General features: G+C 45.9%; 1 protein-coding gene across 17 annotated transcripts in view; it reads left to right on the forward strand.

Annotated features, from left to right (window-relative positions):
* The window catches only part of ATE1 (arginyltransferase 1), a 51,827-nt gene that overhangs the window by 15,056 nt on the left and 10,951 nt on the right, over positions 1 to 25,820 (forward strand). For 14 of the 17 annotated variants that reach the window (XM_036307698.1, XM_036307699.1, XM_036307695.1 and 11 more), the window contains 3 exons: positions 7,248 to 7,280; positions 14,461 to 14,642; positions 17,196 to 17,295. In XM_036307698.1, coding sequence (XP_036163591.1) covers positions 7,248 to 7,280; positions 14,461 to 14,642; positions 17,196 to 17,295 — 315 coding nt within the window. The remainder of the gene's footprint in view (positions 1 to 7,247; positions 7,281 to 14,460; positions 14,643 to 17,195; positions 17,296 to 25,820) is intronic. The other 3 variants (XM_036307681.1, XM_036307685.1, XM_036307688.1) reach the window with 1 other exon arrangement.

Genomic DNA, 25,820 nt, shown 5'->3' on the forward strand with positions numbered 1-25,820 from the left:
CTCTTGGAGGGACAGCCCTGCTTCATGAGCAGGGTCTTCCCTAGACGATATTACACTGGGGCTCACTGATCAGCAGTGTCAAGCCTGTGAGCTGCCCTAGCGGTCCTCTGTAAGGAGGTGTCCCTGCTGCAGATGTTCCTGCCGTGATGGAGGTTATTCCCGGCTCCTGTGCCTTCCTGGACACTGTTTGCTACAGAGTTCAGAGCACTTCCTGTGAGCGTTGCAGATGTAGGAGGCCTGCACTCCTCAGGGGGACTGGGTTAGGGGAGGCTTGTCTTCCATGAGGCATATGTGGCCAGACAGTCACCCTGGGTCCGCCCTAACGTGGAGAAACACCGGAGCTAATGGGATACTGGGTTGTGCATGGCTCCAGCCAGCAGGTGGCGCCCTGGCTCCAGAACAGGTCTGCGCTTTGATCCCCATCAGCCCTACCAGTGTGGGATACAGCCCTGTATTCACAGCCTGAGATGTGGGATAAATGCTTTCCTTCTGCCCTTGGGTAGAAGCAGTTTGCATTGAGGCGTTGAATATGATGATTATAGATGATTCGTTGCTTGTGAAAGATTTAAATTTTTTTTGGAACTTACAGACGCTTTCAGTTTCATTTCCCCTCAGTAGTCTTACTCTATGTATATGAAAATAATAACTTACGTTTAGAAAGTTATCACTGTGTCAGATTGACATTTCCTTCAGGTATGCGGACAAACCAGTCATGTACATAGGCATGCACTAGTTTATAAATATCTGACTCATACAATTAACAGAATGTGAATGAAGGCAAGCTCTGAGCATTTTGAAATATTTTTTGTATATTTTTTTAAGGCCAGGACTAAGTTAGCTGAATCAAGTAGAGGGCTTAGGCCATGATCGGTTTAATTTAATTAAAAAACCCACTTTTTATGAGCAACTTCTAAGTCAGGGTACTTTCGTATTCTAATCTGTCTTAAGGTGTGTGAGACATTCACTAATAGTTAACTTACCAAAGCTTTTGAATCACTTAAATAAGTTAAAGGCTCTGTTGTATTCTTAGCATAATGTTAATTTGGGGGAGATGCAAAAGGGTTTGTGTTAAGTAGCACTGGGAACATTTTTCTTAAAGTTTATTTTGGTCAGTAATTTCCGGAAACTCATCTCAGATGATAAAATCATAGCATCATACATTAGAGACACAGGGAACTTTGTGGTTGTGTAGATTGACTTCCTCTATTTGGAGAATTAGGCGATTTGTCCAAGATAATGGGGGATCAATGGCAGAGTGATGCCTACAAATTAAGGTGCCTTCTACTGGGCCACATTTTACCATTCGACGAAGTTACAGTGGCCTAAATAATGTCTGTAGAATAACTGACACCAGTGAGTGAGATGTTCAACATGAGCAAACCTTCCAGGTAATTGAAACATCTTTATTGCCAAGATTTTATGTTCTCAAATCATGTCAGTGACAGTCCTTCCCAAGTGCGTGGTAGTCCTCTGCCTCCTCACAGGGCCGAGCAGGACTGTCTGCGGTGGTGCCTTGTGTTTCCTGTGCAAGTGCCCGCAGACGACTGCCTTTTCTCTGATTGACTCTCTTAGCCTCTTCCTTTCTCCTTTTGATGTCAGTTCTCACTGTGTTCGTTTGTCTAGTTTTAGCGCTTTCCCTCTCTACCTTGTGGTCTCTTAATGTGTTTGTTAAAATAGTTATTGAGCACCTAGGGTGTGCCAGGTACTGCTGGAGAAGCATTTGGTAGGTAGCACGTGAGTCAGCAGGCTGAGATCCCTGCTCTGGTGGGGCACTTCCGGGGTGACAGGAGGTGATCAGAGATGGTCATGAACAGTTGGCATAGTGAGTGAGTTGAGATGGTGGTTGGCAGGGATGGGTTGAGAGGAGGGCAGGTGCAGGGAGCATGCTGGTGCTTGTAATTGTCCTGGAAACGAGCACCAGGTAACGGAAGTGAAGGGATCCTTGTGTGAGGGGGTACAAGCATCGGGATGCTTTTCATCAACCTTTATCACCTTTTAGTGCTTTCTTTGGGGGTTTTGTTTTTGGTTTGAATGTCTGAAATTCTAGAGTAGCTTGATAATTGACCTCTCATAAACATATCCTATATAATCAAAGCCTAATATGCAAATTCAACAGTGGAATGACTGGTTGCTATGATGCACACTGACCACAAGGGGGCAGACACTCAATGTAGGAGCTGCCCCCTGGTGTTCCCCGATGGTGAATGGGGAACCTGGGGTGGGTGGCGGCCAGGGGTGGGGCCAGCTGCGGGCAGCCAGAGAAGATGGCCCTGATCACAGGCCAGACCTAGGGACAGTACCTGCGCATGAATTTGTGTGTCGGGTCTCTAGTATATTAATATGCACATACCTGTGTTGTTTCTCAAAAGCTGAGTAATGAGAGAATGAAGTGGAATGTGTGGCATGAAATGAATGTTAATTCTTTTTTTAAAATAATAAATCTATTTTTTTATATATTATATATATATATATATACACACATATATATATTTCTTTATTGATTTCAGAGAGGAAGGGAGAGGGGAGAGAGAGAAACAGTGATGAGAGAGAATCATTGATCGACTGCCTCCTGCACCCCCCCTACTGGGGATCGAGCTTGCAACCCAGGCATGTGCCCTTGGCGGGAATCGAACCTGGGACCCTTCAGTCCGCAGGCTGACGCTCTATCCACTGAACCAAGCCAGCCAAGGCTGAATGTTAATTCTTGATTAACCAACTGCATAAAGTTGGTGTGCCCAGTGCTGAATCATTTAGGCTGAGTGGTATGAAGACGACCCAACATGCTTGTTATGTCTACAGCCTCGTACACTTTGGGTGCGAACATGACCTGAGGGCTGAGGCCTCCAGCGTGGCAGTGTGCACTCTGCAGGCGTCCTGCCTTAGCTCTCTGCTCCCACTGCTGCCTGAGGGGCCTTGAGCCAGTCCGGTCCCTCGGCTGCCTCCTGTCAGGCCCCTCGTGGCAACGTGAGCTGGTTGTAAGGGTTAAATGAAGGGGAAGGTGCTTGGCTAATGACGATTGACTGCACCTTGGCTGCTAGGGTGCAGAAGACCACCGTTAGGAGTCGGCAGGTCAGGGCCACCAGGCAGCATTTGCAGTCAGAATTATGTTTTTTTTGGTGGTTTGTTTTTCTGTTTTATTTCAAATATTTGTTTGAATTAAAAGATTACATAGGTTTAAATTTTTAATTAAATTAGAATTAGTCCTTTCAAAGGAAGAGGTAATATTTCAAACCATTCTGTTTGGTTCATCCGCATGTAATTTTAGTCTTTAAGTTACTTTTATACCACATAAAACCTATAAAAGGTATTATTCAGGGGAGATTTATATGTGTATTTCTTAACTGCTTTATTTGGAACTGAAGACAAGGGAACTGATGTTTCTGGATTTGCACTCTGGTGATGGAGGTTCTTGCTTTTGAAGAACTCGCTAGTTCAGATTCCCATAACCTGTAGCGTACCTTGTGCTATTACACCAACTTGTGAAAATACTCTACTGGAGTCAGCAGAGTGCCTGGGACGGTGCCCGGAGCGGTGCCCAGGAACTCGTGGGGAGGACCCACAGCTGAGCTGACTGTTCCTAAGAAGCAGCTGGAGAGAAGCTGCAGCCAACGGAAAACTACTCAGAAAGAAAACTGTGTTCTTGAAACGTGGGACGTGAGGAAAAGGAGAATTCAAAGGAAGCCCGGAACGCCTGACAGTTGTTTTTCTATAAGTAAAAGCTGCGTTAATTTCCTGAGTGTTGAGAAATCTGCCTCCAACGAGTAAGCACCGTTGAGTGATTGCAGAACTCACGTGATAGGAATCATCTTGGCGCGAGCGCCTTTGGTCTTGAGCTGCTGTAATTTAGGTCTGCTTTCCCCATTAAACCTGAGGAGCCTCATGCTTTACGGCCTCCTCCTGAGGACTTGACAAGTGAACAATGCTGCCCGTTGATGGCTAGTCCAAACAGGGAGAGTTTGTGGCTTTGCTGTGGTAATTCATTTAATACGCCAGGTAATTTTAGGGAGCTGCTTGCATGATGAAAAAGCAGTCGATTTTCTCCCAGCTAGTAGTTGTACAGGATATGTATTAACATACATGATTATTTACCCAGAGCATAATTCTGTCTTGAAGAATGTTTAAAAATAGGAATATATTTGTGTAGATCTAGAAATATAAGATAGAGGTATATATGTGTATATAAACATACACATATATAAAAGCTTTTCTGTGACATTTTAGAAATCATTCAAAATTTTATTTTTAACTCTTTGAGTGGCAACCAATATCCTAGGAACTATGCTAAAATTGCCAAGGCATTTTTGCTGATTTAACAGCAGTTTAGGAAAAAAATTATGAATCGCAAGTAAAGGAAGTTACATATTCAAAAACTTAAGGAAACCTTTACTACATTTGTTTTCATCTTTGACATATATTGTTTGCTGATTGTATTATAAAATACTAGTTGGAAAAAAAATTGCCAGTAGCGCTCCCGGCACTTTTGGGGAAAGACAGGAGGAGCGCGATCGCGTTCCCCGGGACTCTAGGGGTTAAAATGGCTCCCATATTTCTCTCCCCTTGGCTATGGATGAGTGTGATTCTTCTATTCAACCAATTGTGTAAATATTTAATTCCTAGCATGCTTCAGTCAGTATGGTAGGTTTTGGGGACATATAGATAAATAAGACATTGTCCTTTGCACATTTTAGCTAACAAATCTTAAAATACTTTTTCAAAGTTCTTTTCATAGGTTTGCATTCATATTAAAAACGGTAAAATACTATTAATAATATTAACAGCTATTGGCAACACCTGAACCTGTCATAATGTGGTCTTGCTTGGAGCCGGTCTGACCAAGTGTGTAAGTGGTACCTATAAGTGTGCAGTCAGTCTGTCTCATGTTGGGCTACTGTAAAAGGGACCCACAACAACAAAGCTTGCACTTTAAATTTCTGTACAGTGACTTGTTTCATGTCAGCGTTATGAGAATTTAAAATTTTGTTATACCTTGCACTTTCAGAAAGTTCTCTTAACAGTTAATATAATCGAATTGCATACTGATATAATTTAAGAAAACATTCTTACAGTCTCTGTATTTTGGTATTCCCTGGCATCGAGAGCCTATAGGATACTAGTTAATTATGTGGCTTTGGCGTGTTCTAATAATATTTCAGTAACATTTACTTTAGTATTTGGGGGAGGAAGTGTCTGGTACAGTTTTTTTTTAAATTTTATTTTAAATTTACTTTTATCTTTATTGTTGAAAGTATTACAGATGTCCCCTTTTATTCCCCATTGACTCTTTCTAGCCCGCCCCCGCCCCCTGCCTTCACCACATGATTTAGTTTTTTAAACTTTAGTATGGAAACTTGAAACATTCGCACAGTAGAGAGATTCGTATAATGAATTCTCAAATACTCATCTCCTGTCCTCACTAGTATAATACAATGGCCGGTCTTGTTTTGTCTACACGCTCACCCCATTACTTCCCTCCTGACCCCTCAGTGATTTTTAAGAAAATCCCAGACATCATGTAATTTCATTGTGCAACATTTCTGTGTGTATCTCTAAGAGAAAATAAAATCATTTGTGTTCCTTGTGAGTGCCGGCTAGAGAGAGTCCAGCAGGGCTCAGGAGCAGGCCTGACCCGCTGTGCTCGTAGTTAATTTGCATTTAGAAAGATCAAGAGTTTATGCTACTTGGGTATATCATCATTATTGTAACTCAAAGGGTTTGAAATGTTGATTTTGTAAGTACATCTAAGAAAACATGAGTCACCATTATGCATATGTATGAGGTGAGGTCAAGTCCTGGGCTCAGAGCGAACCTGCACTTGGCTTTGTCATTTGTGCATGACTGCCTCCCCCAAATCGTATGGGTCTTTGTTTAAATGCTGGGAGGCAGCATTCTGTAAGCTTCTGTGCACCTCAGAGAAAGAGCAGAGAGGAAAGGTATGCGTGTGGCTGGGGAAGGAGAAGCTGAACAGGGTAACTGTCACCAAGTAGAGCAGTAACTTCCCTCTCACTCGGGCTCATCTAGCCTGTTTTGGGGATGGGGGGGTTGTTTGTTTTTTTAAATATATTTATTGATTTCAGAGGAAGGGAGAGGGAAAGAGAGAAACATCAATGATAAGAATCATTGATTGGCTGCCTCCTGCACGCCCCCTACTGGAGATCGAGCCCACAACCCAGGCATGTGCCCTTGACCGGAATTGAACCTGGGACCCTTCAGTCTGCAGGCCGATGCTCTATCCACTGAGCAAAACGGCGGGGAGGGAGCTTTTATTTAATATCCTGAGATATCATTCACATACTACAGATTTCACCCCTAAGGTGTACAATCAATGATTTTACCACCATCATCTAATTTTTTTAAAATTTTATTTTTATTGATTTCAGAGAGGAAGGGAGAGGGAGAGGGAGAGAGAGAGAAAGAGAGAGAGGTGGGGGGGGAGATGGAAACATCAATGATGAGAAAGAATCAACGATCAGCTGCCTTCTGCACGCCCACACTGGGGATCGAGCCCACAACCTGGGCAAGTGCCCTTGGCCGGAATCGAACCTAGGACCCTCCAGTCCGCAGGCCGACGCTCTATCCACTGAGCCAAACCGGCCAGGGCCACCATCATCTAATTTTAAAACATTTCATTACCCATTAGCAGACACTCCCCATCCTCCCCCCAGCCCAGCCCTTGGCAACCCTCCTCCACTTTCTGTCTCTAGAGATTTCCTATTATGAATATTTCATGTAAGTGGGACTGTTTTAATACGTAGGATTGCTTCTTTTTGCTTCTAAACCCGGAGCTTCTGGGATTCAATCAAATCCAGCCTCTTTTGCTCTTGACTTTCTCTCTCTCTCTTCTCGGTTCCTCTTGATTTACACCTTGTCCTTTGCTTGGCGTTTACTTGACTTTGTGGCATTTATGGTCAGGCAAATGCTGACCTCTTCCCTTAGCGCGGGCGCTTTCTTATACAAGGGTTGTGAAATGAAACTTCAAAGGATATTTTAGGACTAACTTGTTTTTATACAGATTCTTAAAAAAAAAAGTTGACTTAATCTAATTCAAGTAGTCAGATGTCCCCTGTGGGCCAGATTGCCCTTCTCTGTGCTCTGGATGGCTGTGCGTGTACGAGAGCATTGATGTTACATGTAGACTTTGGGGTTACTTGATGTGCTCTTGCGGAAAACACTTGTAATAAGTTTCCTTTTCTGTTCTCTTTTGTGCTCCTTAACTGGATGAACCTGATTCTATTCGAATGTGACTGCAGTTCACAGGATTCCTTTGCACCTCACCTTTGGAGGTAAGTGCACCCCGACCTCAGCACTAGCATCGCCGGTGGACGTCTTGTGTGGGCCACGCACTTGGTAACGATCACTCACTGGATCATTTCGTTGTGACACATTCGTTCTTCAGTAACAGAAACGAGATGAATGCAGACTTTCTTGATAAGAGTTTTGATGACTTACAGAGCTATTCACCTTCCAAACAGGCCATTGCTTCTTTTGGTACATTTTCTATTTTAATAAGTGGAGTGAACAGTATTGTGTCTACTGCTCCCATAACTATTTTAACACCAGCCTTATATTCTCTGAACTGCCGAGGTGTTGACAAGCTGGAGAAGCGTAGGCAGAGGCTGACATCAGGGACGTTTTATTTGGTTCGAAAGAGCTTTTGAAAATCTGTGGGTTGATTAGGGCAGAGCAGAGGACTGACCTTGACTGAGCTGTTCTTGTAACGCCCTCCTCTCGGTGCCTCATTCACTTCCTGGTTTAGTCCTCATGGTGGTTCTGCAGATTAGAACTGAGAAGCTGGTGATAAAATGTGAGAGAAAGAAGACACTTAGCTATTCAGAGGACCAGGAGTCATTGTAGCTGCAGCGGATACGGAATAACTTGCAGGAGAGGCGTGAGACTGGGAAAAATAAAAGGGAGGCGGCTGAGAGTGTCGAGACGCTTGGATTTAGAGCCTTGTGGGTTCAAGATCACGCCTTCATTCCTGGCCACCTGGCCAGCCCCAGCTTCTTGAGCCGCTCACGGCAGTGAGAAGAGCCTGCTTTTCTTGCCTCCTGGCTTTATTCTCGGTGGTGTGCACAGGAGCACGGAGGACAGAGGTGGTGGGGCGGAGGCTGAGAGTAGCAGGTATTACCCATATTTTGGCAGCTAAAAGCACAGCAGGTAACGTTTGTATCTTAATGTGGGTGATACTCTGACTGCCCAGCTCGGTTGTAGCCCCTCAGCCTCGGGTCTGCCGTCTTCGTCTCAGGGTTCTCTCAGGTGTAGGTGGGACTTGGGGCATCACCGCACACCTGAGCTGCACCAAACGAGTGCTTTTTAATGAGCCCTCGCACCTGGCTAACACTGGGACTTTATGTGCGGCCGCTTTAATCTTCGGTGAAAACAGAAGGGGAAGTATCAAGATTGAAGCTTAGGGATGGTTTCTGTCATTTTCTGTGTGATTTGCTTTTTCCACGTAATGATTTGGAGTTGTATGTTGCCTTAGCTAAAGTGACCTATTTCTGATTGGACCTATGGACATGGGGAGGAAAAAGAATAAAAATTTAACGTGGCCACTATGCTCTTTTTTTCCTTAAAGTATTTGGGAAGTGGTTGAGGGCTTTCTGTTGATACTGTTTTAGACTGGAATTTCCCAGGGGCTACCTGATGACAGTTATTGTCTGCTATTTCCCCCTCCCCCCCCCAGTCTCCAGGCATTGAGCTCAGGATTCGGCTCCTTGGCCCCGCGGAACCTGAGAGCCAAAGCAGAGCTAAGGCAGGAGAATGTTGGGAGTCTCTAAATGTTTGGTTTTGCCACTAAGCTTATGGTTTCGCTGTAGAAGGAGCCCCTTGGCTAATCTGAGAAGCTCGTGATAAAAGTGTGAGAGAAAAGGCTAGTGTGCTTCGTGTCCCACCATTCGACCGGTCGCTCTGATGCTCACTGACCACCAGGGGGCAGGCGCTCCGACCGCTCTGAGCAGTAGGATAGGGCGAGACGTGCCAGACACGCCCTGGAGCCCTCCCGTGGTCCCTCTCCAACCCCGATCATGCACTGGTGGGGTCTCTAGGCCTGGCCTGTGCCCTCTCGCAATCCGGGACCCCTTGGGGGATGTCAGAGAGCCTGTTTCGGCCCGATTCCCGCAGGCCAGGCCGAGGGACCCCACTGTTTGTGCACCGGGCCTCCAGTTTCGAATAAAAGAAAAATAATCTGGTAGAGACTGAAGTACATGAGACTTGCAGGTGGAAATGAAGGAGACTAAATTTCACTTTGTCCACAAAAGCTGCTCTGAATGAACCATGTCCCTTTGTTGCAAGTCCTAACAGTTACCGGCCACGTGAACTGATGAGATTGTCTGGGTAGTGACTCCATCAGTAACGGGATCCGCTGCCGCTTGAGTGGAGCCATGTGTGGAGTGTCGTTGCTTCCCTCTGTGGGGCTGACCCTTCACGTTCCTGTGAGCTGAGGACTAATAGAGCTCATTACGCTTTATGGGAAAAGAGCTTTTATCACCTCGTCAAGTCAGGCAGCATATTTCCATTCTCGTCCCCATTTTGTGTGGCTCTGCGGCTGCTGATGTGCGCTCCCTGCTAGGTTTACATCGGCCTCTCCCTTACAGACGTTTTTATTGACATTGCTAAGTCTGAATTACATTTTGTGTGGCACCACCTACAGATGTCTTCAATTAGGTGTAGGTAAGTAAAGGGATTATATAGCAGAGGCCGAGAGATTCTTGAAATTCTCCTCTGAGTCAGGCCCCGCCAGCGGTGCGGTAGGGGGCAGTCTCAGCCCCATTCTGGAGGGGACAGCACAGGGGGGGCCTGTGAGGAACTGAACTGTGTGTGACTGCGGGCTACTAGGTTTGTCTTCAGAGGTGTCCTTCCAGTCCTTCATTTCAGATCAATTAAAGTCTTCAGTTGCAGCTACTTTGACTTACCAAGAAGTTGGCACCTACAGTGTGTGGGTGCTGTGCTAAGCTCCCTGCTTCCCTTGTTTCAATTCTCACAAAGTGTCTATGAGGGAGCTAGTCCCCATATGCTTACGACGCGCCTTGAGCCTGGAGAGGTAGGCGGGGTAAGGTCAGCATCGCAGCTGCTTGTGTGAGCGGCAGTGACGACAGGCGGAGTGGATGAGGACAGGAAGTGATGTCACGTTATTGGAAGGAAGACAGTGATGAGTTGGAGACGAGTCTGTAAACGCTAGAGCAAGCTTTCTCAACCTCGGCACTGTCGGGGGTCGGTTCCGTCCTTGTTGTGGGTGCTCTCCTGAGCAGCACTCCTGTCTCTTACCCACACGGATGCCAGGAGCACCCTCCGTCTGAGCTGGAGCCAAATGTCCTGGGTATGTGTGTGCGGGGGACCACTGCCCTAGAGCAGCCTTAGAAAAAGAAAAAGGAGACACAGTCACAATCCAGTAGTGAAGACGACAGCGACGAGAGCACATTTGCAGTGTCTCGGGGTCGGGAAAAGAAGGAAAGGTGGACAGAGCACAGGTGAGACAGAAAACAAATGGCAAAATGGCCCGCTTGAATCCACCACTATTGACTTTATATTAAATATAAACGGTCTAAACCAGTGGTTCTCAACCTGTGGGTCGCGACCCCTTTGGCGGTCGAATGACCCTTTCACAGGGGTCGCCTAAGACCATCCTGCATATCAGATACATGACGATTCATAACAGTAGCAACATGACAGTTATGAAGTAGCAACGAAAATAATTTTATGGTTGGGTCACAACGTGAGGAGCTGTATTTAAAGGGCCAGAAGGTTGAGAACCACAGGTCTAAACCAAAGCTCGGCTGTGGAAATGTTTGTACCTGCACTGTCTCCAACCTGGATGTTGCTAGTGGTCACACAGCTACTGAGCTCATTAGGAGCCGAATTTTCAATTTTCTTAAATGTTAGTTAACTTACGTAGCGGTGTGTGGCCAGACCTGCATTGAAAGACACCCAGTAATTTTTCATATGATGGGGATCATATTTTACATTTTACAGTGTTGTAGTCTTACTTAACTTGGAGAAATGTTCATGTTACTAAAAAGTCTTGGTAAAAATAGTTTTTACTTATTACATAGCAGTTGCTCATATAAATGTACTGTAATTAGCTTCTTTATTTTACGGTTTTAATTTGTTTCTTCAGTGTACCGATTGCCAGAAAATTAGGAATTTGTTGTATTTGATTTTTAAATCACTTTTACAAAACTGGTTAACCCTGAATGTTGGTATTTGCAGTTTCAATATTAACCTTATTTATTTAATTTCTTATTATAGACTATTTCAAATTTTCAAGTTTAGTTTCTATTTTTCTTAAGAAATAATGTAGTCCTAGCTGGTTTGGGTCAGTGGATAGGGCGTCAACCTGCGGACTGAAGGGTCCCAGGTTCGATTCCGGTCAAGGGCATATGCCCGGGTTACAGGCTTGATCCCCAGTAGGGGGCGTGCAAGAGGCAGCCGATCAATGATTCTCTCTCATCATTGATGTTTCTATCTTTCTCTCCCTCTCCCTTCCTCTCTGAAATCAATAAAAATAAATAAATAAATAAATAAATAAATAAATAAATAAATAATGTAGATTTTGATGCCATAGTCGTTTAGCACACCTTTGGGTTTCTATTTTTAAAATGAATTCAAAGTTTAGTATATACAGTATTTCATGAAACTATTAACAAAAGGAAAAACAAGGAATAAGTTATTGTAAAACAATGCATACTTTTAATCGTGCTTAAAAAGAGTACCTTACCTTCGGGGGCCTCCATAAACTTGTTTAAAGAAGTTCAGGACACCAGTTGTCTAATCCGGCTTGTGGTGAACAGCTGTGTTTGGGGGAGGCGCTTTTGGCTGCCACTGAAGGAAGGAGGACACAGGCTCTGATCCTAAAGCCCCTGAAGACATTCCCTGTTCCAGTCTTTGACGCGCCCCCCCCCCCCCCCCAACCTACAGTGTCACCTCTGGTGCCTGGCAACTGCCTCCCCCTTTGAGTCTCTAAAGTGTGTGTTTTAAGCATAACAGGTACATGGAGGCAGATGGTCAGGAGACAGGTGCACTTTATCAGAGAGAATAGACACTCATTGGGGGGGCAGTTGGACCAGAAGCCTGAAGTGGCCTATTAGCATTGGTGGCACTCCGCACAGCGCCCTGGGATTGTGCTGCATGGCTCATTAATCACAGCCGGCTGCCACCTCCCGGGTGTGAGGCGGGCTTCCTTTTGTGTAGCTGGTGGTGAGCTTTCTTCTACTTCTCCTGTTGTCAGCTCAATCCTTGAAATGAGGAACTTTTGAGAAAGAACTTTGCTTATTCTTTCACATATCCAAATCTGTATAAACTGCAGGCATGCGAAAGATAAACTATTAAATAATTGCTATCACATCACTGACTTAAGTATGAGGAGATTAAAGCTAACTGCAGTTAGTAGTTTAAATAACTTTGCTATTAAATGAATGAGCCACTGATGTAACTTCATGGACATAATCTTTTAGGATCTGCCATTCAGACCCCTTAAACCAAAAGCAAAACTGACCCAAATTTGCAGGGTGCTTTTGTTTGTACATTGTCATTTGTTTCTTACAACTACTTTGGATCGTGAGTAGTAGGATGATTCCTATTTTTAAAGTGTAGAAACATACTTTTAAAATAAGTTAAATTATTGTCTTGGATCAGTTTGTAACTCCATGGTTTCATGATTGTCTTGCTTAATTGACTCCTCGTGGATTTCAGGTTTCCTCCTCTGTGATGTGAGGGGGTCAGAGTAGGTAGTTCTGTGGCTTCCTTTTCCTAAGGAATTGGAAGGCAGCCCCCGTATCTACATAAAGTGCTTTGCAGGTGGCGAAGGTCCCTGGCTTTCACATGCATTGAGAGATGGGAATAATGCCTGTGGGAGGGCAAACTGCTCATTCAAAGCAGTGAAATGAATGGAAGCAGGTTATTAAAAGCAAAGTCCAGGGAATGAGAGAAATAATGGTTATTGGAAATGAGAAGGTAAATTGCAATCTTAAAAAATATTTCAAGCTGATACACAAATTTGTCTAATTAGCTTTTTTGTTTGTTTTGTTTATCCTCACCCGAGGATATTTTGATTTTTTAATTTTATTTTTATTTTTTAGAAAGAGTGGACGGGAGGGGGAGAGACAGAGAGAGAAGCAGCAATGTGAGAGACACATGGATTGATTGCCTCCTGCAAGTGCCAAACTAGGGTGAGCCTGCAACCGAGGTACAGGTGCGTGCCCTTGACCAGAATCAAACCCGGGACATTTCAGTCTGCGGGCCAACGCTAGCCACTGAGTCAAACTGGTTACGGCCTCATCAGCGTTTGACCTGGAGGGTTCTGACAGTCAAGCTCTCCCCTCTCCATCTCCCGGCCACTGCAGGCTTGCTCTCCTGTGCGATTATTTCCAACAACAGGGAGCGCATTCCTGTGGGCCCCAGGGCTCCCCTCTGAAAGGCGGTTCCTGGGAAATGCCAGGACACACAGGGATTGCGGTCTTCCTTGTGGCGAGTTGGCGTAGTCTAGTTTCTGAAACAGGGTGTTAGACTCTATCTTTCAGCTGTTGGTGTTGGTTGAGGTGGTGTAGCCATAACAGGTAGTTCACCTGCCCTCTTGAACCTGTGTCTGCTTCCAGGGAATAATAGTCACGTTAGAGCAAAGCTACATGTGGGTTTGACATAATGCATTATAGTCGGTGGAAGTTCTTAAAAGTTTGAAGATGTGTTTATTGCCCAAGCAGCATTTGAACTACTCCGTGGAAGTTAGAAACCACGGACACTGCTGGCACCTCAGTGAGTCCTCGTGTTTGTTGTGGTGACCGTGGTCCCCTGTGCAGGTACTTCCCCTCCCCCCATGCGCTGCTCTGTGGGAGGAAGTGGCTCTGTGCAGCCCACACTTCAGCAGGAGGGAGTTCTGCTCCCCTGCCTTTCGGTTCTTCCTGATTTTTAGAGAGAGGGGAAAGGAGAGGGATGGAGAGAGAGAACCATCGCTGAGAGAGAAACATCGATCAGCTGCCTCCTTCACACCTGGGCATGTGCCCCGGCCGGTAATCAAACAGGTGGCCTCTTGGTTCCTGGGTCAATGCTCAACCACTGAGCCACACCGGCTGGGCAACACTACTTTCTTTCAGTATTTCGGCTCGGGCCTTTGGACCTCTTTCGCTTCTCCCCTGCCCCTTTGATGTTCCTCCATTCATCGGGGTTTGTTTTTCTTGTGTTGAGTCCTTCCTTGCTTTTGGCACTACCAGATACTTTAGGCTCATTTTGTCCATTTCCTTCCTCAGCCCTGGAGTCAGTCAGTCCTCCAAAGAGAAATGGTTCGTTTTTTCTTTTTTTGGTTCCTTTGATTGCAGAATGGAGAAACCAAGATCTGGGTGCTAGGTGTGCTTGTTACTACGGGGGTGTCATTTGTCTTAGGCCTTATCTCACAGAACAAGTAAATACATGGGTGTGTGCTAACCCTTATATGTGCACAGCTGTGACAAAGTGCTCGTGTGTCTGTTTTCACAGCCAGAGACTCCCCCCAACGGACCCGATTGTGGCTACGGCTCCTTTCACCAGCAGTACTGGCTGGACGGCAAGATCATCGCTGTGGGGGTGATTGACATCCTTCCCTACTGTGTGTCGTCTGTGTATTTGTACTATGATCCTGATTATTCGTTTCTGTCCTTGGGTGTCTACTCTGCACTACGGTAAGATTGCCTTAGACAGTTGTTAGGGTCATATAGAACTTCCAGTAATTCCTCATTTGATGATGTTTCATCATAAACAGTAGAAATCCTATTGTGATAGTACACATAATTTGTTGCTACAGTAATCTCTTCTGTATTGGTATTTAGAAACACCACTTTTAGAACTGAGGCCAGTGCCTGATGGTAATTCCCAAGCTTTTGAAGGTCTCCATCCATCTGCTCTAGTGCATGAGAAGTCATTGTATTTGTGGGATGTTTTTGTTGTTTAGTTTATGCATTTATTTAAGCTCCCCTGTCAGAACCACTTAATGATCCTTAAATGTGATATTTATTTATTTTTCTTGTCATCGGTGTTGTATATATTGTTTTCATAAAGGTTAAGTGAATCTGGCACAAATGAATTGAAATATGCAGTTATGTAAAGTAGATCAATTAGGGCCGGGAGTCCTAGCCTCGGCTTGACTTGACGTCGGCTCCATATCTGGCGATGACTTCCCTTGTGTGTCAGCCGCAAATACGTGCAGCACAGCGCACATACCTCAGGTGCATGATCCTGAGGTGAAGAGAACGGGGCCTTATTCCATGAAAATGCTTGTTTCTGTTTTCATTCTTCCTGGTGCCTGTATGTGGGGGGGAGGGGGGAGCGAGGGGGCGGGGCAGGGGAATTGAGAATAGCTCTTCTGTTCGGGAGCTTGAGTCTCTTTTTGTCCTTCGGTATCATTGTGTCATTTTTTTCCTCTCCTTTCCCAGTTCCTCTGTCTGATGGTCACATTTTTACATCATGGTAATATATACTCTGCAATTATTTTAATTATTGTGTATGGGGGTTTTTTTGTATTTATGGAAGTAAAAGTTAATATTTTCTTTAATCACCGTTTGATTTATTTTTTTGATTTGGTCCATAATTGATTTTTGTGTGTGTTTCAATGGCCCATGATATAAAGAATTTCTCCATCTTGGTATTTTCAACCCATCTTATCTTAGTGATAGCAAATTCACAATTATACAATATTTACAACCGATCTCTAATCATCTTTTATTTTTCTTATGTATTTAATTGCATTTTTATATAAACTAAAAAATATTTATGATTCTTGGTGATCTCACTAAAATTGGAACTGATCATTTGAAGCAATCGCATTTTATAACTTGAGACATGTATTCTGTTGATTTCAGAAAAGATACTCTTTCTTCATATCGAAATCAGTTAACACTTTGAAATTATTGCGATTTTTTTTTTTGTATCTATCACTTTACAGTGCATAGCTGTGGATTTGTCTAGACATCACAGATGAATATTAAGAATATTTATTCCTATATAATAAGTCCCATCCATGTCTCATTAACTAAGAGACATAGAAATCCTGCATTTGAGATAGTAAATAATGAATTCCCTGCCAAATGAGAGAGTTGTGTTTATTGTTTGATGTATCTTTGGGAAAATTCTAGAGAGCTTTGAGGAGGAAGCAGGGAGCCTGCACAGGAGAGCACCAGGAGGTGCCCTGTCTGCAGCCCTTCCCGCCCTTCCCTTAGCGCCCTCGAGGTGGAGCTGCTGAGCTTGTGGAGGAGAGAGAACTAGGAGATCAGTATTTCAGAGCAAAATCGGAGCCAGGAGGTCACAAGTTCCAATTCTGTTACTACCGACTTTAATGTAGTTCAGTGAAACCTGTTCAGGTAGTTTTTCCCTCAAATCATTTAATATAGATTTTTGTGTTTCAATCTATAATCAATATAGATTTTTATGTAATCTAGTCTGCAGATTTGAAAAATGTTTGAATTGGCAATCTTGAGCTGGCGTTTTTTTTTAAAGATGTATTTTAGCAATGTAATTCATTCGTTTAGTAGATGCTTACTTGAGTTCTATTTACGTGTTCAAAAGCCAAGAACATAATTCTAGGCCCTCTGCTGTGCTGTGACAAATAAATCCACGGTGGGCTTGAGGCTGCTGTTCCGCAGGGTGGTCGGGCGAGGCTCTGAGCAGGTGCAGTTGAGGAGCAGAAAGCAGGAAAGGAGCTGGCTCTGTCCAGTCTGGGGTAGAAGTCCAGGGACCCTGAGGAGGGGAGGAAAGAGGAGGAAGGTGTGGCGGGCTAGGGTGTCGGCTGGCGATGGGCAGTGATGGGCAAGGAGGGCAGCTGGCAGCGGTGAGGAGGGGCAGGTGGAACAGGGCTTGTGGGTCATGGGAAGGTGGTTGGACTTCAAGTGTGATACCAACCCAGTGCCAGCGTGAGGTTACCTGATCTGCTTAATGAATAACAGCAAGAAACCATACTAAATAGATGTCTCCAACTTTATGGTGTTTGAATTTCAGATTAACCACTATTTATGCCCAAGAAAGTGTGAAACCTGAATTTAGATGCATTTGCTCAAAATTCAGAGGGTTTTTTTGGTGTCTTTATATTAAAAATCATCTCACAGTGTTTTTAAAATAGTCTTTCAACACTTGGATTTTTTGTTTTGATAGCTTAGTATCAAATTTTACCAAATATTTGTCATCAATTTACATACATTGTTGGAACTAGATATAACTGTTCTTCTTTATTCTTCTTTTGACAGAGAAATTGCTTTTACTAGGCAACTTCATGAAAAAGCATCTCAACTCAGCTATTATTATATGGGTTTCTACATTCACTCATGTCCCAAGATGAGATATAAGGTAACGTTGATTTCACACGTCTGCTGTAGATCCAGTTTATGAAAATCCATGCTTTCACAGTTTGTCATAACAATAGTTTCACTTGCTTGTATTTCTTTTTTTTATATATATATTTTATTGAACTTTTACAGAGAGGAAGGGAGAGAGATAGAGAGTCAGAAACATCGATGAGAAAGAAACATCGATCAGCTGCCCCCTGCACATCTCCCACTGGGGATGTGCCTGCAACCCAGGTACATGCCCTTGACCGGAATCGAACCTGGGACCCTTCAGTCTGCAGGCCGACGCTCTATCCACTGAGCCAAACCGGTTTCAGCCACTTGTTTGTATTTCTAATGGACATCAACACATTTCTTTAAGTGTCTTCAACCTTTCGTAGTGTCTAGCCCAGGGGTAGGCAAACTTTTTGACTCGAGGGCCACAATGGGTTCTTAAACTGGACCGGAGGGCCGGAACAAAAGCATGGATGGAGTGTTTGTGTGAACTAATATAAATTCAAAGTAAACATCATTACATAAAAGGGTACGGTCTTTTTTTTTTTTTTTTTTTTTTAGTTTTATTCGTTTCAAACGGGCCGGATCCGGCCCGCGTAGTTTGCCCACGGCTGGTCTAGCCTGTTCATCGCCTTGAATAGTGCCTTACCCATCAGCACTTAATAGTTGTTTAATGTAGTTAATCTGCCGTAATTTGCTGACCATGTAGAAATCCTACCTGTTCTGGGTAAACTTACGTGCTTTTTCTGAATGAAGCCTGGGGAAAATCAGTTCAGAAGTGAGGAAGGTTGGGGGAAAGTATAATCCTTTTGCCACAAGAATTAAAGCTGAGCAATCCCCATGGAGCTGTTACTGGTTTGAAGGATTCCACCAGCGTCAAGCTTAGACCAGGGGAACGTTGACATTTTTAGGAAGAAGACAGGTGTGGAGTCTGTCTAGCAGCTGGTTTGGTTTGTAGCTGTGGCCCTGTTGGTGAGGTTTGGTGCCCCGGTCTGCTGTTAACACTGTGAACGTAACATTAATCAGCTTATCTCCTGAGGACATGAGTGGGGCTCCGAGACGTAAGTGCTGGGAGCGATGCAGGTTTATAAGCTGTTCGTTCCCACCTGGGTTTCCTGTAGTGCTACCAGCGTGCTGAGAGCGCCAGCCGTTAGGTTTTTGGAAATAGTGATTTTGCTGGCATTTTCCCATGTTTTAATATTCTCTATAGGCTAGCTTGTTTTAATGCTGCCAGGCCTTTGGGATCTGAAGGCAGTGTTTTGGCTGAGCTCATTATCCAGATCTGTCTGTGGCCACAGTTAGCAGTGATTGCAGGCAGTCGGCGTGGGTGTCATGGCGTGGCCAGACATCAGATGGTTGAAACAGCAGAAAGGGCTCAGAAATGTCAGAAAAGAAACAAAAGGCTCATTAGCTGTGATTAATCATCCTTAAACTCGGTGCCGGCCTTGGCCGTGGTCTAACAGCATGGGCACAGGCGGTGCCAGCGCTGCTGCTGGTCTCAGGGAACAGATGACCTCGCCGTTGCTGCATGGACAGAGCCCAGCACACGGCTTCCTGGAGCTAATGCCCGGTGACCACAGAGGCATTGCTGTAGTGTAGGGGCTTCCGATGCCTCCTGCTGGCAGGGGCGAGTGAAAACATCACATGCTCATCACAAATTCTTGTGTTTAAATTGTTGTTTTAGGTTTTGCTGCCTCAGAGTCAAAGGCGGTTTCCTCAGGGTCTGTGTGCTGAGCTTCCGTCACTGATGGGAGCGAGTGGAAGCTCCATGCGGTTCACGGGCCCAGCGTCTGCACTGGCTCACGTCTTCCTTTTAGCAACATGAGGAGAGGTTGGAGAATTGAAATGCATCTAACTGTCTCTGCTTACCAGATTCATGATGAGGTGTCTGTCACTTCTAGTTGGAGAACCCTTAAGTCCTTGTATATTCATGAAAGGTAGATGTTAACGGGATTGAAAGCGTATTTAATCAGTGTTTCTTCTTTTCCCGTCCTCCTCTACTCCTTCCCACAAAGAGGCAGAGCTTGGTGTGGAGGGAACATGATTCCTAACCTGGAAAGACAGTCCTGGGGTCATCAATGAGTTTATGGCTGTGTCACCTCTGGGGCTTCTGAAAAGCACTGATGAGCTCTGCCCGGGAGAAGGAAGCTTGCCGCTCTCTCCACAGCGTCCACAGCCTGGGGCGCTGTTTCACCTGCGCACCTTCTCCTGCCATCTCTCACCTGATGGGCACTCACACACCCACCTCTGCAGGTGCAGCAGGGGGACTCCTGTCCTTTCTGAGTGCACGTTGTAGCTCCTTGCGCTCAGCTGTTTGTAGCGTGATCCCTGCGTGTCCATGGAGAGCCTGTGTTGTGAGAGCATGCGGACGCCAGGCACGAGGACCAGGAGCAGATGTGGTCCCTGCTTGCCAGGCCCTTGAGCAAACCATGTCTCCTCTGTCACTGTCCCGGTCCCAGAAAACTCCTTGACAACCAAGAACTCTCTGGCTCAATGGCTGAGGTTTGAGAGGCTTGGGTAAAGGGCTGCCCATCGCCGTTGGTCTGAGTTGCTCGGTTACTGTGGGTAATGTGACTGCTGCCGTCAGAGAGGAGCTGTCAGAAAGAGTGACTGGGCTCACGTGGCCACGTTGCCACAAAGTATCCTGTACGACACACCAGAGAGGTTTCCTGGGCCCAATCCATGGCCCTGGGCAGCCATAACTCATTGAGGACACTGGACTGTCTGACATGTTCTTGAGGAGGCTCACGTGTGGCCTTCACGTCACTTAAAGGTGATTTAGTGTTTGTGCAAGGAGGCCTATAGCCCATCTGAGGCCTGGGGAGGAGCAGCACAGCACCTGGGCTGGCATTTCCAAAGTGTGATGCTCACTTTTCTGCTTCCCATGTGCGAGGTAGGTCTGCCTTTCGTGTATGTAAGTCATTCTGTTGTCCTTGCCTTGTGGGAATAAACAGGAACCGCAGCTTCCTAATAACCAAATGGATTGAATGACTCTGCCCCTCGCAGCTGCATTCCATTTATCTTTCCTAGTACAGAGGGCACCCACCGTGCTGGCTGCTGCTTGTGGGCTGGGCGGTCATTTTGGGACCAGCTGTTGAGGCGTGGCCCGTCCTCGCTCTGGGTGGCACTAAGCTGCCAGAGAAGCACGTGTGCACGTGTGTCTGACTGGTTTCCCAGCTGTTACTCTGCCTCCGTGTTGATGTTAGAGTGAAGCCAGCTCCCCCTTCGCTCCCCCAGGACTCCCCCTCCCGGCTCAGACCTCCTTTCCTTCTTGCATCTGCATCTGGACATGTTCTCTCCTCATGTCTGCATCCTGTGAGAGCGAGGCAGCTGTAGGATTTTTATGCCGGACCTTTCAGAACCTGCTGTCTCCATTGGTGGCATTAGCTAAAGGGAAGCCATTGTGAGCAGCATCGTTATCTCGGTGGGCAGTGCCGGGAAGCAGCCAGGAAGCAGAGCAGCCTGGGCCTCTGTGAGGACCTTCTGCCCGGTGGCCAGCTCATTCCTCTTCGCTCTTGTAAAATACGATTCCATTTCAAATGCCAATCATGTGTCTCCCCTCACTCTCTATCCTCCTGGAGCCTGGGGCCTGGCTTTAGACCCCGGCCTGTGTGGGTGTGTCTGCGACTTGAGTCAGACCCTGCTGCCGTCTGCCGGCCTGGGCTGCTTTAGTTTTCTGGATCATCGCTGAACCCTTACTCAGGTGGTTCTCTGCAGTTTCCATGTCTGGCCGTGCATAGTCTGGGCTCCTTGTCCCAAATCCACCCCTGGTTCTGACAGTGGCTTTAAAAAATTTACTATTTAACATTATGGGAATGTTACCCCTTTCATATATCCTTAAATTCTCATAATTGGAAAGTGTTTGGGTTTTTTAAGAAACCCTTCCATCGAGGCACAGTGTAAATCTCGGGGAGTGCACAGAAGTGGAGAGCCCATGGAGACCACAGGATGAACACAGCCTGGCGTCCTCTGATCACCTCCTGGAGATGGACATTTTCTCCCTGGCAGTCCTGCTGTAAAGGCCAGAGAGTAATAGTAGGTTGAAGGCCACGTGGTCTGCTCTTGTGGCAAAGCAGCCATAAAAAGTATGTAAGCAAGGGCACGGCTGTGCTCCAGGAAGCCTCTGCTCACGACTTGGAATGTGGATTATGTAGTTCCTACAGGTCACGGAGTGGGGGCATTCTTTCATTTTAGCCTTTGACAATGTAAGAGCCATTTTAGGGTGCAGGCCACGCGAAAGCGAGCAGCAGGCCAAATGGGGCTCCTGCCATAGCGTGCTGACCCCTGCCCTACAGCATCAGGCAGACTCACTGCCGTGGATTGAAGCACAGTGAGTGCCTTCAGCCTCAGGGCCTGTGCTGATACCCAGGATGTTGCCAGGGTCTGTGCGCTGGGCACCCCGCTGGCTGCTCAGAGGCTGCGTCTGCGGAGCTTCCAGGCGGCTGCAGGTCGACAGCTTCCAACCTGCTCCGTGCTCCATACTCTCGGGCTCGAAGCTGTAAAATCGCCATAATTTCAGGCTCTGCATACTCGTGACTTGTCAGAATTACCCTCCCGCATCTGGAAGTCGTAGACTTCAGCTTCGGTTTTATTTCTACTATTTCCAGAGAGCTCTGATGTGATAATCATGCTATTTTGATTTCTCCAAACTGTTACTAGATGTAAAGGTGATGATTGGCTCCTTAAATTTTAGGAGGATGTGGTATGTGTGTGTGTGTGTGTGTGTGTGTGTGTGTGTGTGTGTGTGTTTTGAAAGCAGGAGTAGCTATCTTTTCTTTTTTGTTTTTAATATATTTGTATTGATTTCAGAGAGGGAGAGAGAGATAGAAACGTCAATGATGAGAGAATGATTCATCGGCCGCCTCCTGCACGCCCCCTACTGGGAATTGAGCCTGCAACTCAGGCATGTGCCTTTGCTGGAATCGAACCCGGGACCCTTCAGTCCACAGGCCGATGCTCTATCCACTGAGCCAAACCAGCTAGGGCAGGAGGATGTATTTTTTTGTGTAAAGTCAAAGATAGATGACACTGTGGAAGAATGGTTGAATGGTTTGGCCATTGGTAACTTTCCCTTTACATATGCATTTTAAAGTTAAGTCCTTTCAGCTCCAGCCATTTTGGTTCAGTTGATAGGGCGTCAGCCTGTGGACTGTAGGGTCCCAGGTTCGATTCTGGTCGAGGGCACATACTTTGGTTGCAGACTCCTCCCAGGCCCTGGCCAGGGTGTGTGCAGGAGGCAACCCATTGATGTGTCTCTGTCACACCGATGTTTCTCTCTGTTTTTTCCTCTCTCTTCCACTCTCTAAAGATCATGGAAAAATGTCCTCTGGTGAGGATTAAAAAATAAAAATAAAGTTCATTCAGACCACCAATACCATATTCTTACATCATAAACGTTTTTTGTTTTTTGCGTATGTGGTTTTATAATGGGCTGAAATGGATAAAACTATAACATTACAAAGATGTTAATTACTATCATCTTGAGGCTCTGTAAATTCTGTTCTGGCGGCGTGGTTGAGTTGGGGCCAATTTGATATTTTAAGCTGGATGGAATGAATAAGTAAGCGTTCTCAAGTTGTCATCCAAGATTGTTTGGTGTTTATAACATCATAAATTCTTCACAGTAAGTTATCTAGAATTCTGTGAATAGACTTGCTTTGCCCACTCTGAATACTGTTTAAGGTAAAAGTCGCTATGTTCTTCATAATCCCACAACTGATGGTTGAGAACGGGAGGAAGCGGTCTATTCATTATCCCTTGAGCTTGCTGACGAGTGGGTCCTCCCCAAGCTGTCACGGTCGCCTTCTCCCGAGTGCTTCCTTGCAGAGACACAGAATATTGATGACACTCAAGGCCGTAGGATGTAGATTCTCCCGGACTCCTGCTGCACGGGTGAGGGGGAAGGCTATCCTTAAGCTTGAAGCGTTCAGGTCACTGTGATGAATTTCCCCTCAGGCAGGAAAAAAGGGATGATTACCAAAGATCACCCCCTGGGGTACACAGGAGGTTCCGCTAACTTCTTATTTCCCTCAGGGGTGTCATTACACAGACTTTCAGGAGTGAGGCTTTCATAGTCATTGAAAAACGTTTGCTGGGAAAATATTATAGCTTCAGATAGGGCGTGACCAGTGAGGCAGCTCGCTGTGTGTGAACCTGTGTTTTCATGACTGTGCAGCACTGGTTTGACGCGGGGCCTCTCAACTTGAACAAGAACCTTGAAAACAACGTGTTTCTCTGGGGTTCAGCCCCCGATGGCGCTAAGCAGGCGAGTCTCCATGAACAGGACACGGGCCTTAAGTCGCTTGACTTCTGTCTCCCCCGCCCTCTTAAATACCAAAATGAGACTGGAGACTGCCTAGGGTCTAAGGCTGCACTGCGTTCCAGGGTGGGCTTAGCCCTGTGGCACTCACTGTCTGATGTGCTTTTCCTCACTTGTTTGCCAGACTCGGTCGTGATGTTTCCTATGATTATAAAGTCGCCTCCCCTCCTGGTAGAGGTCCCTGAGAACTGGGATGGGCAGCGTTGTTCCCCGTGGCACGCCCGCCCAGGACGCTGGCATGGAGCCCGGCAGGTGGAGGGTATTTACTAATCACCTGCTGACCTGCAGGAGTGAGAGCCCGGGGGGATCCTGTCTGGAACGGAAGGAGTCGGTGGTGGTGAGGGGTTGCCGGGCCCAAGGTGCAGTGGGCATTCAGACCCGATGAGCAGTCACTGCGGGCCCCTAGCCCGTGCTTTGTGCTGAGAGCGAGTGCCCTGGGGAGCGCGGGGTAAGGAGGTCGGCTGGCGCACGTGGGCCTGACACTCAGTGTCCGGCCTCAGCCAGGGAGCAGGAGCACTGGGTCCACGCAGCTGTAAACACCTGGCAGTACTGTCACTTTACCGCACAGGGTTCTGGGATTAGTCGGACGTAAGCTCGTTTCAAAGCAGGAAGGAGTTGGTCGTGCCTTTTTATCTTGTGTCATTTCTCGTCAGCTGTAAGTAAGGTCACTGGCCTCTGAAATGTGTCGTTCCACTTTACTGTAGATATTGTGGGACCAGAAAGGGGGTCTCGTAGAGAATTTACCCCGTCAGTGCTCTCCGATGGTGGCAGGGAGCTAGGCTCACCAGGGAGAACTTGGAGTCAGCTCCCATGTCTGTCTGTGGGTTGGAAGGTGTCACCTTAGGGAGTGTCAGACCCAGTGACTAGCTGCCGTGTTCTAAGCAACAGCTTAGCAAAGCAAACACCGAACTGATGCTTTTCATCTACGTGGCGAAGGCCACATTTAACATACACACAAATACACACAGACATTCATTTAAAATCTTTAACCTGCAAGAGAAATTAAAGAAACTTTGAATTTTACTTTTCATTTTCTCTCTATTATTTTCTTTCTCTTCATCTTTCATCCTGTTTCTTTTTTTCTTCTCTATCCTTTTCAACTTATGACCCTTCAGTTTGAAATTAAATTTGGGCTGTAAGTTGACTCCCTGAATCTTTTCTTCACAAGCTTTCTTTGTATTTTCTAGAAGAAAAAAGATTAACCCAGGGTTTCCAAAATAAAAGCAAAGATTGTGATTAAAGCTGAATTGGAATCTTTACTCGCTACTAGTAAAATAAATAGCCCCGTCTTAAGGAAGCTTTCAAGTAAGTCCTGGAGCCTTTGCCAGCCCTGGATTTTAATTAAAGAAACGCAGGATTCCATCACTTCTGTTTGTCGGAGGAAGAAATATGTATTTTTAGGTTTTCAAAGCTTAGCCTACAGCACGTGGAGCGCATCTGCTGGCTTTCAGAAATTGGGGAGCACAAATGGATGCAGATGTTTGGGCCCTTTGTCTTCCCGTCTCCGCTCACCTCACCGCTGAGCGGGTACCGTCCCAACACTGTTTCTGAAAACAGAGCAGCTCGAGTTACTTCCCAAGCACCCCCCTGGGGCCGGCAAGTCAGCCTCTGTTTATGTGCCGAGCCAGGGAGCAAGGGTCTGCGCAGGGCTCCTCCGAGGGCTCCGCTGGTGTTGTCTTTCAGGGGAAGAAAGGCTGGGTTTCATGACCCCGTTCTCCGCTTGCTCTGAGGTGCTGCCCCCTCTAATGGATTGTTTTCGGCTGGTTTTGTTTATGTGGTGTCAGAGCTGCTCTGTAGGCAAGTGGTGGTAGTAAAGCCACGGTTTCTTGTAGAAAGTGGGGACCTGTCAGCTTTGCCTGAGGGAGGACTCTACTCTTTCTTTCTGCTCAGTGCTTCTCTCTCTCTCTCTCTCTCTGTATTTAAACAGTATTGTCTTTTTTGTGTTCTTACATTTTTATTTAACTTGAACTTTCAAAACAAACCGCTGCTGTATCCTTTTCTCAAATACTCACAAAATCCTTCGAACTTTTCAAAATGTTATGAAGTATTCCTGAGAGTGAAACCTCATAAAGAGCTTTGCTTCAGGACCAGAGTTCAAAGGAAAGTCCGTTTGGTTTTAATTTGAAAACTGGAAAAACAAAATTCCCTCAAAATGGCAGGGTGTGAATTGGTAACCTCAGTTTTATTGCCATCGGCCAAGCCCATCCCCAGAT

This window comes from Myotis myotis, unplaced genomic scaffold (genome assembly GCF_014108235.1).
Source record: "Myotis myotis isolate mMyoMyo1 unplaced genomic scaffold, mMyoMyo1.p scaffold_m19_p_49, whole genome shotgun sequence".
In the NCBI taxonomy this organism is placed as follows: Eukaryota; Metazoa; Chordata; class Mammalia; order Chiroptera; family Vespertilionidae; genus Myotis; species Myotis myotis.